This window comes from Lepeophtheirus salmonis, chromosome 4, assembly GCF_016086655.4.
Source record: "Lepeophtheirus salmonis chromosome 4, UVic_Lsal_1.4, whole genome shotgun sequence".
NCBI lineage: Eukaryota > Metazoa > Arthropoda > Copepoda > Siphonostomatoida > Caligidae > Lepeophtheirus > Lepeophtheirus salmonis.
In genome coordinates, this window is record NC_052134.2 from 2,729,989 (window position 1) to 2,747,968 (window position 17,980).

Genomic DNA, 17,980 nt, shown 5'->3' on the forward strand with positions numbered 1-17,980 from the left:
TCTTTTTTCAAATTATACATTGAATATTTTTCAATAACCTAAGCTATCATATTCCTCATCAATATGTATTATGAATAAATTATTAGGGTCTAAAGAAGAGTGTCGTTTTTTATCATTTTTCAGCCTAAAAACGGAAATAGATCGAGTTCAGAACAAGATAAATAATCAATAAAAACACTTTTACATAAGTTTTATTTCTCCTACTTTTAATTTGGGGATTGTTTTAAGGGTAAAAAAATGAACGATAATAGTCCAGAATTATTATAATCCCAAATATTTCAGAATTCAAATCATTGAGAGAAATACTGAGATCAGTTTTGGATTCTGCACTCATAGATAAATTCGAATATTGTCTTCAATTCATTTGTACAAAATTCCCTTCCTAATTGTTTCTCTGTGATTAATTATAAATAATTTATGTATCATAAATATTATTTTCACAAAAAGCCCATTGGGAGACAGCCAATGCTCTTGAACATTAGTGGTCTGCCCGTGGACAGTTGAGATCTCTATTTATGAAGAATCCTGCGATGTAAATTTCTAGGTTATTGGGATAATGCCGTGATATCTCATACTCTATAGTCTAACTTTGAAGTCTTTGAAACTTTCTTATATCCCACATATTATGTAACATTAAATATTACATTAGACAAAACAAAATATAGTATAATTTCAGAACTTTATATCAGGATACAGAGACTTACTAAACTCAAAATAGTAGTATGGGAGCATATGTTCGATACAATCCTTCAAAAAGTGCCCACTCAGCTCCCGCCCTTGTGCCACTGCCACAAAATAGGTCTTCTATTGCTCCCGCCTCCGTGTCACTGCCCCAAAATAGGTCTCCCATGCGTTCGTCATTTGCTTTATAAGTACTTTAAATCCTTTTTATATAAATAAAAAATATATAAAAACTTTGATTTCTTGAATTTGTTGTAATTACTATTGGAACGGAACGCATAAATCTGGTTTTTAGCGTTCAACGTTGAAAAATAAATTCTGTTCCCTTCAGTGTTTCGTTTATTGAATACACGGTACATGGAACGCCGTTTAATTTTGTGCTCAGTTCACAAGCCTGATCGTGATTTTACTTGATTTTTAATCCGGTCATTTCATTACTGTATAATTGAAATAGTCGGAACTTAACCAATATTTATTCAGCAACCTTTTTAATTTGTAGTTGTGTAATAAGTAATAACCAAAAAATTGAAGCCAAGGAATAAAATTAAATTGTTATAGGACACTTCACCCCCTCCTTATGCGAAATAATACAGTTCTATTGTATATACTATAATCCAATTTCTTCTAGTAGTCCTTGTATAAGCATAGTATGAATGAACTTATTAAAAACTACAAAAATTCTTGTTAACGTCAATATATATAAATGTGGAGTCAGAATAATTATAAACACTGCTTTATACTAAATCAGTGGTGTTTGAAACCGTATTATGTAGGGACCTCCTGTATATTATTAACGGATGAGGGAGAATAAAGGGGGTTCACCTACCTTCTTATGCCCCTGAATCTCTCTTCAAACTCCCAGTACTCGATGGGGAGAGTTAATGAGAATTGATTCGATGTTTTATGGCTCACAGGAATTCTGATACAACTCTAAAAATTCAGATGCGACCTCCTTAGCTCCACAATGGCCCATGAAACAATATATCTTCTATGTTTACACTATTTCGTGTTTTATTAATTTGATCCCTCTAAAATCCTTTACGGTTCATTTTAATATAATTTTATTTTAAATATTTCACAGCTTGAGATGATGAAGTTAAAACTCATAACTTCATCCTTGTACAAATAAATATTTTTTAATTATTTCCTCAATGCAAACTACAGGACTTGTTTATTAGACTGGGATGATGCATAAGCATATTTTTAAATTATATGGGATTTAACTTAATAGTTTTTCATTCAAAATCTTTAATACCTTGTTTTTCACTGTTTTTTTTGCATCATATACAAAAGATGAAATTTTTTCAATATCCCCTTCTGACTTGAACAACGAATTTGTTGGATCGACTGATTCTCCATGTAAAAAAGAATAGTATTGAAGTCCTAACTACCAACTATATAGCATGGGTTGGCAACCTTTGAGACCTGGAGTGTCAACTTCAACATTTCTAATCAATGAGTGTCCCACCATCAACAATAACTGTAAGAAAAACACATAAACTACGGAAATATGTTCTAATTTGCACGTGCCATAGGTTGCCGATCCCTGCTATATAGTTTTGTACTTGTATTAGAAATTTTTTGTATCTGTTACCAAGTCAAAAACAAAACTCCGTGAAAGAGGTCCAGAATATAAGACTTTGTAAAATAAGGCTTAAGATCAAAATTATGAGAAATCGAGTACATTAAAAGACAAATTTTGATTAACATAAATCAATAAAGAATAAGTTAACAGGGATGTCCAATATCAACTATGTAGGTATATCCCCTTGGTATTAAGTCGGTCACTTAAATAGAAGAAACTTAATATGTATTTCATTTCGAAACCTTTTATTGTTTATATAGAGGACCCTAAAAAAAAATAGCTCATAATGATGTTCGTCAATGTATGTTAGAGCCGTGGCGCTATTAGGAGGGGTGGGGAAACATATGCCCTGATATTTTATGTAACCGGCAAGATCCCCCTTCCAGATGTTTGAACTTTTATGTAGTAAAAGAATGAATCCCCAGTTTAAAAATCCTAACTGCGGCTCTGGAGTAAACCCACCTTATAAATTGAAACAAAAAATGCTTGTGATCAGTGCGTTAAGTAGTACTATTAAGATAATATATTCCATCTAAAACTTATTTGAAAAGTTAAATTTTGTTTAAATTCTTAAATTTGATTTTCTTTATAAATTACCCAAATAAAAAAAAAATCTGAACAAAAGACAAATTAATATTACTCTAATAGATAACATGATGTCATCATCAATATTCAAGTGTATTTATCCTAGATGTTAACAATCAATATAATTACAGGCTTTCTTAACCCAATGTCTTCTTACCATGTTTTAAATGATGTATCAACACAAAAGGGGATATGTGGTAAAATATAAATATAACCAAAGGGGAAAATTCAGTGTGGAATGGGCATCTTAAAAAAAGACCAAAAATCAACATGGTAACCCTAATAATTTGAAGAATGTTTTGGAGGGGAGAAAAAATAATGCTCATTACATTTCATTAGATCAGCTACAATCAGCTGTGGCAAGAGAGGAAGGAGAAAAGGATATAAACAGTGAAATTTGCATATTACTCCGATGCCGATTCTCAATTCTACTCCGAGTCCAACAAGGATTTCGAATTATATCTCCGCAAAAAATCTTCATGGATTCTTTTATGAGCACACACTTACTTTCAAACAGATTTGGAATATAATTGAAGTTATTTAGGAAAGGATGTTCACTACTCAGGAATTAAATAATAATGACAACTGCTAAGGAAAAGAAAATTACTTCATTGTACTACCAATCAAGGTTAATAGAAATACAAGGTTAGACCATCATGTAATCGGGCTTGTATAATTTTTAATCTGATATATTGTACCGACTGCTGGGCAAGACAGGCAGATTTTGACAAAGCACTTAACCACTCATAGTCCATGACGTCAGTATTGCAATAATTTTCAATTTAATGTATCGTACCGACTGTATGGCAGATAAAACAGATCTTGACAAAACACGCACCCCTCATCTACTATGACGTCAATATTAAAAGTGTGGCGGAAGTCAAACATCAGTCGTGCTTGCGTTATGGTATAGCCTTTTATTTCTATTAATCTTGCTACCAATTACAAATTATCGTGCCAGCTAAAAAAACCATCAGATTTACATGTATGTACATAATTATTATTTAGTGCCATGCTCATTGTTGTTAGTTGTCTATCAAACTCCTGCGATTTCTTTCCTCCACCATGGGTTATAAGTGTTCTTCTCCTGAATGTAGTTCCAACGCAAGTAAGGATTCTGAAGTGAGCATTCATTACTTCCCAATGATGTACTCTACCATGTTGGCAAAGTGGGTAAGGGCCATTCCGAGAGTTACAAGGTATTACTTATTATACATCATCAGCTAGTTCAAGATTGCGTAGCAAACATTTTACGTCTAATGATTTCGTCACTGTATCTATGGATGCAAGACGTGAGAAAGGGAGATCTCTTCAGCTCAGGTAATGAATTTATATTATTACAATTGAACGTTTATATTTTGAATATTTTTAATCCCTAAGACATTTCAAAGAGGATGCCATTCCATCACAATGGCCTAATCTTCCTACCTACCGATCATCACCACCACCCGCCCCTAGACCAAGAAGAGCCTCAACTACCAGCCGAAGACTCTTGTTTCAAAACGAACGGTTCAAAGCATTAGAGAATGATATGTTTTTGCAAGAGACAATCCACTCGGCAAAAAATCTCTACATAGGGCTCTTTTCTGCAAGCTCCATATGTTGTTCTGGTCAAAATAATCCATTCAGATGACAAAAGATTTGATATTTCTGCCAGCTTCGAAGTAGAAGATGACGTAACATTCAAAAGATATCATAATCATACTTAACTCAAAAACTGTTGTGTATCCCACTGGCTAAGATTTTCTGAAAGAATTAACAGTGTAACGGAAGCCATCAACGTTGCAGCGTTTTTGGGATCCAATGAGCTTCAGACAGACACGGATACATGTGAAAATATTTGTAACCAATTATTTCAACTAACTAACTCTGCAGACATTAATCATCTTCAATATTCCAAGCTACCATTTCTTTTTCAACAAATGATCCTCATCTTCATGTCTCCCAAGAGCAGAAAATAGTCCCATTCACTCCTTTCTATTTTCATGATGTGGAAGAATGTCAGTCCAGCTCTTTACAAGGAAATTTTTGCCTTCAACATTATTTCAATTCCATCGGCACGATATCTTAAGTCAATATCCAGTGCTTTGACAATTGAAACGAGGCTTCCCAGTACTTCTGTCAAGTATCTGAAAGCAAGAATCAAAAGCTTGGAAAGACGTCAGAAACCCTCGTCATTAAAGAAATTTATTCGGCCCAAAGGATTGAATTTGTAAGGGAATTTTTTTTTGGACAGGAAAACAACCAAGCAACTAAAACAGTTCTCACTTTCATAATCAAGTCTGTGGGAGGAAATTATATGAACGTTGTCGCTCTCGTACCGGTTACCAACATGACAGCTGAATTTCTGTTTAACTAAGATATATCTAGAAGTCTGTGTGGGAAATTGGGCTCACAGTTATTGCATTGCCTGTCGATAATCATACTGTCATTAGAAAATTTTACACGCAGTTTCTATGTGATAACGTTCTCCAGACATCAATCCGTCATTCTCAAGACGACACGAAGAGGATATTTCTCTTATTTGATACAGTGCATAATTTTAAGAATGTATTTTTTTTTACATTAGTTTAAAGTTGTACTGATGATGGTAAATATTTTTTCTTCAGTTAGCAATGCAAAATTCTTCATCACAAAGTTGAAAAGTTTATCGACAATTCTAGGAATATAGGTAGAAAAACAGTGGCCAGATTTGTAAGCTGTTGATAGTATGTCCCTGGAGATTGGATAATATACAAGGAAAATACTCCATTACTATTACTTATCAAAAACTGTCATAATATCATCAACTAAAAGAAAACTTGAATATTACTACATTTAGTGTAGACAGATCTGTCGACTTAAAAAGAATGCCTTATCATTTCTAAAAGACATGATACATCGGTCAATATGACCGGTACTCACTTAAAGGACATTAACGTTTAATTTTATAGAATACTAGAATAAAGTTAGTCACTTTTATAAATCTAAGAGAGTTAGAGTCCTTATTGAACTGTCAAAGTTATATATTTTGAGAGATGTGCAGACATAGCAAGTTTTTGGATACCGATTGTGATATATATCAGACAATATAAATACTATTCCTTGCTAGTGTTGAAGATCCCCAAGAGGAAGTTATATAGCGGGGAGATTTCCACATAAGGTTCTCAATTTGTATTAACAATTATTGTGATATATATCCAGCAATATAAAGTACTATTCCTTGGTGTTGGTGAAGATTCTGGAAAAAAATAATGACAATTTGAAGATTTTCCATAGTAGTCAGATGACCTACAATTTGTATGTCATATTGATCTAATTTTAGAAATAAGATTTTAGACATTATCATTTTTTCGTCTTTGTATAGATGGAATTGAACGAGGTGTCAAATAAGGAAACAATTTATCTTTAAGCCTTTGGATATTTGTTAAATACAAAGTTTTTCATTCCTATACAACTTAGTAAATTCCCTGAATTAACCAAATTTCCGGAGAAAAGTAACCTAACTTTGAGATCCCATCCTGGGAGCTATGATAAAAAAACCAACACGATTTTTGGTACAGTGATACCCCTATTGATATAGAGCATGTTCCCAAAGTTTCATATTCATAAGAGTTGGACTATTTTTTATTTATTTATTATTGATCAAGGACTTGCTATTGTATTTCAGATTTTTTAAAATCAAAATTGAGATCAAAGAAATTTAAATATTCTAATTTTGACTTACACTTCACACTTCAAAATATTTAAGTACCAAATTTCAAGATCAAAAATATACCAGAAAAAGTAGCGTCCGGTAAAAAGACATTAAAGTGACGTTGAAAATTTTGGTCTGAGACGAATGTCTATATCTCAGAAACGACTTGATGTGTTGAAATTTGTCACACTTAACTTACTCATGAATTTGAGCTTTTGTGCCAAAATCATCCAAATCCGAGAGGGTCGGGTGACATGCCCTCGTTGATTTGACATGGAATACCCCTACCTTTTTTTAGTCTGATTCAGTCCAATGTATGTAAAGAAAAATCTATATAGCTATACTTTAGTTATTAGTACTGAAACAAACCGGTTGATACAAATGCTCTTTCTTCTTTTTTATTCATTATGTAATCAGTCTTGGGGGTACACCTCCCTCTAATAGAAGAAGTAGCGAATATCCTTGAGGCACGATTTTTAAAGGCAAAATTACCGTCACCGTAAAAAATAACAGTATTCATTTTTATGTTTTTACACAAAAAAAAAAAAAAAAAATGTAACGTCATTTCATTCTTTTGTTAGGTGGGGTATATTCTTAATCTTTATAGGCCATTGCGGCCTAAATGTATTTATAAGTTCAATATTATTTAATTAATCATTTTCTACATAATAATGTTATTTTCTCTAGTATTTTTATTTTCATTTATCTGTTACAGATAATTATCAACTTTATTATTGACCAGGATGACCGAAAAGTTTTCCAAATATTGAAAAAAATTGCCATGTTTGTTCTGACGACTAATGTTTTTATTTATTTTTGTTGTTCCATCCCTTGTTAGTGTATCCCATGATGATTTCTATCTACATGAAATCCAATCATAACCTTTTCCCCATTTTTGTTCGGAAGCCATGAATTAGTTATTTGATATGAACGTCATACATATTAAAATCTGTTTATGTCTCCTTAAAAAAATATTTGATTTTGAAAAAAGTTTACTTTCACTAATGCCAATTAATTTTTTAAAAGAAGAAGAACTAAATCTTCGACAATGAGTGACAAATATTTAAAAAAATATGATCAGTTACTCATCATGAGATAGTTACTTCCATTGACTGACTATTTATTGCATAAATAGTCACGTAAGTCGACAAATATTGATAAGTAATCATTTAGTTGTTTGAATGCAATGTGCAGTTTGAAAGTATGAAGATCCTTCATTTTTTTTGTGGCTTTGAATTGTTCCTATCAAAAACCTTGACATTTTCTTGGAGCGTTATACCATGTGAAGTGTGAACATATTATTACTTTATGTATCAATTCCTAGCACAATGGGATCTTGATTGATTCTCTAAACCCTTCCTCTACCAAAAAGAAAAAGGCCCAAAATTATATGGCAGTTAATTAATAGTATCCAACTCCCCAATTCTTAAACTATTGGCTATTTAGTAGTAGGGATATGTCCATTGCTTAACTTAATTTATATCGAGTTATCTAAATCAACATTCAGGACAAAGACGCTTAATAGTTAAGATTAGAGAACTAAATAGCAAAGTATTACAGCAATGCATTAAACATTCCTGTGCTGTTGGTTTCGTAAATATATATTAGATGCTTAGAGACTGTCCAGGGGCGTCCCCAGAATTATATATATTTATATACTATTTTGTTATTTGCAAAAATTCCATTTAAAAAAAAAATTGAAAAATTTAATTTTCGTGAGAAATTTGTTTTTTATAAAAAATTTCAAAAAATTCATAGCTATTCTCAGAAAAATCCAGAACTGCTCAAAATTTTTTTTTCAAAAATCCAGAACTGTTCGGAATAAAAAAAAAAATCCATAACTATTTACATGTAATTAAATTTCTCCAGAATTAAGGAAAAAGTTGCCGATCTAACTAATTAGGAAGATTATATATAGTCACAGAAAGAGGCCATTAAATTTTGAGAGTTCAAAGTAGCACAAAACGTTAAAAGTATATAATCGACCATAACTTTGCAACATATTCAGGTGCAAAAACCTAAAATGGATGTCTTTATGTAGATTTATTAAGGATGCTTAATGTATCAAAAAATCCAATTTAGGAAAAATTATTATAGGCGGAGGTTTTTGCACTCTACAGTGTACCTATTATAGTTTTAATTGTAATTGCTGGATTCATTTCAAAAAGGGTCTTTAAATGAAAAATCGTACTATCACGTAACTCGGACCAATATCAACAATTGCCCTACATAGTAATTGTTGGTATTGGAAAGATACTATTGCGTTTCATGTCAGTATTAGTCGGGTAACAAGTTCTAGGAAACCTATTCTCTGGATAGCTATTACCCCTTCTATTTACTTCGATATGTCCTGGCCTTAATCGGATAATTTAACCCACTCTTATAATATGTTTTTCGATATAAATTAAAGAAGCTATTCAAATATTAACAGAAAAAAATGATCTATAATTTTGAATATAGCAGAAAATTATTATCATAATGGTTTAAATGGGCATAAGAAGACCCCCAAAAAAACCATAAATATCCAAAAGATAAGTATTTAATCTACTAGTAAAGAATAATAAAAACAAGGTGGCGCCACTTTCTTTGGTTATCTAAATAAACATCTAATAAGAAAACAACGCCCATTAAATCATTGGCAACAAATGGGACTTGTACAATTAAATTAGTTAAAAATGAATGAATTATTTAATCATAGTATTTTAAGAGGTACATGTCACCTGTGTAAATAAAAAGGGAAGTGAATAAGATATGGGGGAAAATGTAAGAAGGTAATTAATTGTCACTCGTAAAATTTGAAAGAAAAAAATATTCCTAAAAAATGTCAAATATTTTTCTCTTCCTTGGAATTTGACGTCATAATTCAACTCAATTCAATAATCCTCCTTTTTTTCACTATAGGGTGACTCGATGAAATTGTCAATGACAATTTTTCTATTTTCAAACCTTCTGGAATCATAGGCTCCACACGTTAAAAAGAATTGCTTATTCGTCAAATTTGGCATTTATAAAAAACAAAATGTTCTTCCAAAAATATCGAAAACAAAACATCCCCCTCCCCAAGACATTTCTAAGAACAACCTCTAAAATATAATTTGGCTCCCTCCACTTGCCAATACATTCCGGTACCGCTGTTTTAAATGCAATATAATAATCACACGTTATTGAAAACGATGCCATTTGATAGCTGAAATTTTATTCTTTTGATATAGGTGCAGTTTGAAGTATATCCAGATTTTGAGTCTGAAAACAATACAAAACATTGGGAATCAGCTCTAGAGAATTAGAGAAGGTCATGAGGCACACAAAAGGTTGGGACCTTGCAGGAGGGATGCTTTAGATAAGATAATCATTAAAAAAAGTGAATGGGCAAAAAGTGAACTCCGACTTCTTTATCGGGGTCTTTTAGGAAATCAACTTATCCTGGATCTAAGAAAGTTGTCCAAATTGAGCGTATTTTTGCTAACAGAATGGTGTTTCAATCATCTCCTCCAAGAAAAGTAAAACATTCTTTTTTGACAACTTTGAAAAGTTTTGGGGGCAAAGAGCTTTGTTCGTCTTCATATCCATGATTTCAATACTCTCAATTATATTTTTTTCTGGTGAAATCAAGAAAAAGACTTGTCAAGTCCGTCACCAAATTATTGAGGCTCTCAAGGCCTCCATTGTGTATAATTGGAGGTTAATTAATCTGAAATAAATTCGACAGCCATGTTAGAGCTACAAGTTAGATATAGGCTGTATCACCTGAGGTGTTCTGGACGTTCGTTGATTAGTTAAATTCAAATTAGCTATTGTTAAGCTTCAAATAATTCTGACAAATTATCAATAATAGCTTCATTGTTGGTTAAAATTGGCTAACTACTAACTGATTTTTGGCCTTATTTTGGGTTTTTTTTTAAAGGGAAAGGTTGCAAGATACAAGAAAAGTTATGACTTCTCGACAATACCCCACCCACATATATAAAAATTTATATTGTTTTATGTTATCAAATTTGAATTTTTCAAACTTATTTTCTTCTTATCAGTGTTCTGAACGTTTATGATTGGTTGAATTCGAATAACTATGGTTAAGCTTTGAAGAGATTCCAACTATTATTATCATCAAATAAAAATTATATAGTTGGAACGAATGGGTTGATTTTGGTCTATTTTTTCCGTATTCTTTTTGGGAGATAGGCTGTGAGGTTCAATACAAAGTACGGAATGATTTGTGACCTTTTTTTTTAAAAGGAAGTTTGCGTTATATATAATAAAGGTAACGACTTAAGAGCTTATATAAAACAGGGATATCAAATTCGTTAAATGATAAGATAACCTTTTTTCTTTTTCCTAACGTGTGCGTACGTTTTGCCTTCTTTCTCCAACTCCCTTTATGATAGGCAGTAAGCAATACTAAGTCAAACTCTTCCTTCTTTGTAATGCTATGGAGAGAAGAAAAACAAAACAGAAATAAAATCAGCTGACATTCAAATTTCATGCGGCTAACGAACTATGGAAGGAAATTAAATATTCCATTGAAAACGAGGCAGGATTTAAGAAGGATACGGCTTCTACTGATTTTCCAGTTCCATAGTCAGGCCTCTCTGAATATAATTAATCTTATACAAGCACAGCAGATTGATTTGATTGTATCAAGCACTTCATAGTTTATATGCAAATAATGCGTATGTTTCCTACCTCCCTCCCTCCTTTCAGATCCTCCTCTCTTCGACGCATAATAACATTGCTTTTTAAAGCAAAAATATACAACGCTTGGGGTAAAGAGTGTGTCACCGAAAAATGCTGACAATCGTTTTGTTATAAAAAAAACGAACGTTATAATAACTAATAATAATATCTAATAAAACCGAGAGCACGTCGCATTGAATCTCTTCAAAAAAAAAAATCCTCTCATAATTTTTAGTTTATTATATATTACAAATATCCATGTACACATAGAAGTATATCGAGGCAAAAGGCATCTGCAAAAATTATTTTATTCTTTCCTTCATGCAAAAAAAAAAAGAAAAGAAGGAGAAATATTCAACGAAAAATCGTTAAATGGTTTCAGTCTTAGTATATCGGTGCTAGTGTTTGTTTCGTAACAGAAAAAGGGCAGGGCCAAAAAACCGTCCTCACAACTCAATTCAACTCGAAAGATTTAATTGTCAGGTAATAATTATATCAATAATCATTTTTCAAACATTATTTTTTCCCGTCTGAATAATTATAATAGAAAAAACCTTTCCCAGAGCGCATAATTCGCATCATATTGTGTCCTATCTTTTATTGAGAATGACTCAGACAAACGTGGGTTTATCCATAATTATATTTCACCCATCCTCACTCCCTTGTTTCAAACATTAATACAAGCATCCATGTGGGATTCCTTCAAGTGTGTGCCTTTAACACAATGCAATTATGTACGCCCCAAAAACCCCCAATCTTTTTAATTATTATCCTATAAAAAAATAGACTTGACGTTAATATATTATCACTTAACGTTGAAATATCCGAACATTCTTCACAATAAGTTAATCTATTTTATAATCCCTTTGAATCCTATCCTGAATTTTCATTCCCTCTCAAATTCTATGAAAATAAGATCTTTGTGCATACTTCAAATGTAAGGCATAATTGAAGATTAAAGAAGCAATTCATCTATTGTGACAATTATATGTACACTTATTCGGAAGTGAGGTAATGACGAAGCTTCAAATTATGTTGCTATGGATGCACAATGCACTTCGGTATTTGTTTTTCTAAGAGAAAAACGAGGAGCAAACATATGGGATATTTTTTCATAACTCCCATGTTTGTATTTTGAGTCCATATGTCTATATCATATCTAAATCTAGCTGTAGAAATCTTTGGCTAATCTTTTTACGAGTTAACCTTACGTAGATAATATTAATGTTGAGGAGACCGAGCTTTTTCCCGTTCGGTCATAACTGATTTTTTCGAGACCGATATCTCGGTCCAGACTGTGTTTTGAAACCATGGACATTTTGTTTTTGGGCCATGTATAAAGTATGTCGCGGGGTTTGACGTTTTTACTCCCACCCCAATAGTCGCATTTGGTAAGGTATCAAGACCGATTTCTATTATGTAGACCAGATTTTACTACAACACCGGTTCATACCCAGTTGGACAGAATTATTTAAAATTATTAGAGTCTCTCACCAAGACAGGATACTCATTACTAATATTTAAATACAGTCAAACTTGTATTTAGCAGTCAGGCATGGGAAACTGAACTAGATTTGAAAACTAGATGTGGGTGCTTAGTGCAGCGAAACGCTAAAAACAGATGGTTGTTAGAGGAGGTTTGACAATATTTATTATTTTTTAGTAGATATACTCAAGTACCCTATATGGTTATACCTAAAGGACTCTAGGTAAAGAGTGGACACTCAAGGCAAAGAAGGAAGGATTTAATAGTTCTCAATTCTGATTGGGTTAGAATTAGAAGCTGCTACATGTTCCTCCAGGCACACAACCATTTTGAACAGGCCATCTCCCTCTAGTGAAAAGATATGAATAAGGGCTTCTACGTCACAACAATAACACGATATTATATGTCAGTTTACAGGGAACATAGTCTTCCTTGTTTATCGATTATAATTGTTTATTTTCCCCTTCCCCATTCTTTCACTAGAGTCCTTATACTTGAGTATAATATATAATTAAGATAGGTTTCGTTGACTTTTGTCCTGTTATTTGTGTCAAAATGGCTGAATTATTAAGTATCTATTTATAATATCTAACTGATTTACAAATTTTTAACCCCTTCCCGCCCTCAGGAAAAGAAGTTATGTTCCATTTCCTGAGCGCCTCACAAATTAATATTCTCTGTCTGGTATCCAAGTTTCGGCTTTGATATATATAAGTACCTAGTTGTAACTGTTTCAGAGAGAAAGGTATCAGATAGCTCAAAGGTGTTGTTTCTCTTTTTGTAAATACAAGAGAGTATGGCGATACTGAGTGTTTTGTATGTACATGGATATGTATAAATATCTAATAAATCACGTGAACTGAATAACAGACATACTTTGATCCTGGACATGAATATGGATTATAATTGAAAACAACTGTGCACTAAAAAAGAATTGGATTTCACATATTATGTACATACTTATGTATATATTAAATAAATACTAAACAGGATTCATCACTATTGATGGGTTTAAGCTATTTCAAATATTTCTTTTGTGTTTTGCAGATCATGTAATTTGTTGAAGTGTTTGAGTACAGGGGGAGAGGAGGAGAGGCTTACAGGAATTTTTGATTCCTGCTAGAAAATTTAATATTTGAAGTTTGTTTTGAAAAATTGTAGATTGGAATTTTAATTAAATTTTCTCATTTTTTCCCCGAAAAAAATAAATTGTCTGTAGATAGCTAGGGATTTTTGTAACTTTTCTCCGAAAAATTTAATATTTGGATAATTTTTCCAAAAAAATTAATTTTTTGAGTATAACTATGGATTTTTGAATTTTTTAAAAATCCCTATGGTTTTTTGAAATTTTTTGTGAATTGATGTGGGGTTAAGAATTTTTTTTCCAAAAAAAATAATTTTTTCTGAAAAGCTATGGATTTTTAAATTTTTATTCCAGAAGAATTAATTTTTGTGAATAGCTATGGATTTTTGAAAAACTTCTCCGAAAGATTTAATATTTGAATTTATTATTTGAAATTTAATTCTATAATTTTTTCAATTTTTTTTTTTTTTCGATAGAACTCTGGATGTTTGAATATTTTTTCCAAAAAGTTAATTTTTTTTGAAAAACTATGGGTTTTTGAAAATTTTCTCCAAAAAATTTAATATTTGAAATTGTTTTCCTATTAATTTTATATTTGGAAATTAATTTTCCAGTTTGTTTCTAAAAATTTAATTTTTTGGATACAGCTCTGGATTTATTTCTCAGGAAAATTTTATTTTTCAATTTCTTTTTCCAAACAGTTTTAGTTTTTGAAATTATATTGAAAAAAAGAATTCCAAAAACCAGACCCAAAAAAAAAGTCATGCGGACGCCCCTAGTGTATTTTTTCTTGCTGTTTACTTAATCAAAAAACACATTTTATTATCTTCAAACATGAACATACAGGGCCGTCCGCAGGATTATATTGAGGGAGGGAGGGCTTGTGTTTTTCAATTTTTTGTATCCAATTTGAAAAATTAAATTTTTTACTCCGGAGTATAATAATTTGTTCGAATGATCTTTTTTTTTTAAATAAATCCCTAAACTTTAAAAAAAAAAAAGTTCTATGAATGTTTGAATAATACGAAATTAATTGTTATCTTTGCGATTCATAATGCTAATGACAATATTTACTTAAGTACATTACATATTGCCTCTACTAGGGATTATGCATTTACTCCAAATTGATTGCTCTGTAATTCACATTTTTCGTATTTGATTATGATCCTTCAAGTTTTGTGTCCCTACTTTGTACACTAAAGATGTATCGAATCCCAAATTTTGACGTTCCGTCAACTTTTGGTTACAGGATTCAATGATATCATCCTAGATATCAGTCAGTGACGTCATTGTCAATATATATTTATAAAACCGAAATTACAAATATTGGCAACCTATTCTCCTGCGTTTGTTTGTTCAAAGAACTGTAGTAATGAAGGATACTAAAAGTTTTACAGAAGGAATTCAATTGGTAACCTAAAGCACTTTACTGTTATCTAATTGAATCTGAGCCTTGTTTACTATAACTTGCCATATCTGCGACATCTTCCAAAGCTATTTTCTTATTGGATATTAGAATATAACGTTATGTACATTATTTAAAACAATCTTTGCAAAAAAATCAATTTTGCCCAATTTTTATTAAGAATAATAAATACTTTAATTAGGCATACATTAAGAATAATGACAACCTATTCACTTGCTTCAAAGATACTTAAAGCTTACATAAACTAATTCCCATTGTAAACTAATGGTGCTTTCCTTTAATATTAGTGAAAAGGATGCATTATAGAGGGCACTTTATAATCTGTGAAGATATGGATTTTAAGCCCCATATCATGAGCCAGTAAACCTTAAATTTACTGCTTATTTTACTAAGACTTTTATCTCTTTGCCATCTTGGGGTACTGAATGTTTTGTTAGTTTGCTCAAGTCCTATTAAAAATGATGCCTTGTAGAGTATACATATAAATTTGAAATGTTTTCAAGAGCACATAACAAGGATAAAACAGGGTTTGGAACAAGACGTACTTTAGGCCCATATGAGGGACCATTATAGTCCTAAAATATACATGTACTTATATACAATTATATATAGGAATATAAGAATATCCATAAGTTAAATGGTACATAACGATTAATGCAAATTTTCATTGCATCATCTATGAAGAAGCTTTGCTTTTTCTTATTTTTAGAAAATTAATGACTACTGCAAAATCTGTTTCTTTCTACTAAATGGATACTTTCAATGCTCTTATACTTATAGAATTCTAAGAGTAGATAAGGTCCTTATTTAATTTGCTATATATAAATAATGAGATAAACTGTTTTGCGCACAGATGGAATAATTGAAAATGGAAACATTATCGAACATTTCAGTTGTTTAGTTTGATCCTTCACCTATCATATTAATCTCCATATATCTTTATTTTGCATCATCGATTATCATTAGAGTCGGAGAAAGTATGACCTACCGGAATGCTAAAAAAAAAATAAACTAAAAATCTAAACATATTAATGTTCCTATAATCATTTCTCCCGAATTGGAAAATTCAGACGTACTAGCATGTAAGGAGAACACTACTATATTTGGTAATGTTGGATAAGTCCAAAAAAAACTAAAAAGACTACAATCCTATCAGCCCGGTCTTAAAAAAATTAGCAAAGTTCCTAAACTGGTGATTTCAAAATCATTGACCAAAAAATGGCAATCCACAAAGAAACTTGCAGCAAGATTGATTTCAAAGGGCTATCCAATATCCAAGTCATCTGTCCACAACTACCTGAGGCACTCATTGAATGCTTTGTCATACAAACCTCGTCTGCACCCCAAACTTTCAGAAAACCAAAGGAAGGCCCGGCTTCAATTCTGTCGTGAGCGAAACACTGGACTGCAGATGGCTGGAAATGTATCCTCTTCAGTGATGAAAGTCCATTTGAGCTTTTTCATGCTCCAAATTCCCAAACAGATCGGGGTTGGGCAAAAGATAAGGGAGATGTGTTACCCACTCCAACTTTGAAATTTCCTCAGAAAATTCAGGTTTGGGGTGTTATCAGCCACCAGCAAGTGTCAGATCTTCACCTGATTCCACGAAACCAAACTGTTACGGCCGAATACTACGTAACAGAGATGATCAGCAAGTCTCTGATGTATGTATTGGATTGTTTTAATATAAAAGGATATCGGGAGAATAAATTTTACTACTATGACTTCCTTTAATCAACTCACTAAAGAGTTATATATTATATACCTACACGAGACTCAATATAAACAAACAAGGACAAATATATACACGGACTACTTCAATCATAAAACACTAAACATATATATATATACAGATCAGCATTTACATAATTATAATACTAACAGTATGCTTTGTCTCGTACTGAAGAAACTGGACCTCGTTTGAAGAGGAAAATATTGTCTGACACATCAAGAGCCATTTTCCAGCAGGATGGTGTCCCTGCTCACCACTCCAAAAAGGCACAAGAGTGGTGTTCAGACAACTTGGATTCCTGCCAACAATCCTGATTTGTCTCCCATTAAAAATTTGTGAGTAGTGGTCCAGAGGGAACTCAATCAAAATGCGCCAGCAATTTCAGACGATGAATAATAATAAAAAAAACTGACAAAAGCTTGGGAAAAAATTACTTTGAGTAATCTGTATGATGGGATGCCAAAACGCAAAAAAATGTATTAAACTTAAAGGTCGTCATATTGGGAAGTAAATAAAGTTTTTTGCCGAAAAAAAAAATCACTTGTTTAGGTTATTTCATGATTAATAAAAAAAAAAAAACCCACCATCAATTTTTGGACACACTGTAAAAGCGACGCCCCGGCTGTGAACTCCGTTCACCCCTAATACCCTATTAGATTGGGTTTAATGAATGTTTAAAAACCAAATTAACTAATTCCATATCATTATCTCATTTTTGTTTCAATTTATATATGTATTACTTTTAATGTTTTAATTCTTCAACTCGAATCTTCCAAATACAGCCTGCAATTGGCGTAATAATAGCCTTTTTTTTTTGAATTATTTAACTATTTGATATTAAACTACTCGAAAAAAGCTTTAATTCATTGAAGGAGAAAAAAATGACATTCATATCATTGTTAGTAAGTAAACAAATTCACTATGAAAATAATCTACTAATGCACTGAATGATATTATAGGATACAAGGCTTAATTTAAGTTCCTATTTGGGAAGAAACATTTGTAGTTTACACGTCCATGAGCTTCATACAATCAACAGTGAAAATATATGGAT

At 31.7% G+C, this 17,980-nt stretch overlaps 2 protein-coding genes across 3 annotated transcripts in view; both read left to right on the plus strand.

Moving 5' to 3' along the window:
• The first annotated feature begins 3,916 nt into the window (after positions 1–3,916).
• Positions 3,917–4,484, plus strand: LOC121116234 (uncharacterized). The gene is made up of 3 exons (XM_040710481.1): positions 3,917–4,050; positions 4,094–4,171; positions 4,232–4,484. Exons 1-3 carry the CDS (start codon positions 3,917–3,919, stop codon positions 4,482–4,484), a joined length of 465 nt encoding a protein of 154 aa, XP_040566415.1.
• Positions 4,485–11,223: 6,739 nt separating this feature from the next.
• The window catches only part of LOC121116375 (uncharacterized), a 42,951-nt gene continuing 36,194 nt past the window's right edge, over positions 11,224–17,980 (plus strand). Inside the window, exon 1 of one of the 2 annotated variants that reach the window (XM_040710625.2) lies at positions 11,224–11,681. The gene's annotated coding sequence lies outside the window, so the exon portion shown is untranslated. The remainder of the gene's footprint in view (positions 11,682–17,980) is intronic. The other variant, XR_011779572.1, reaches the window with a different exon arrangement.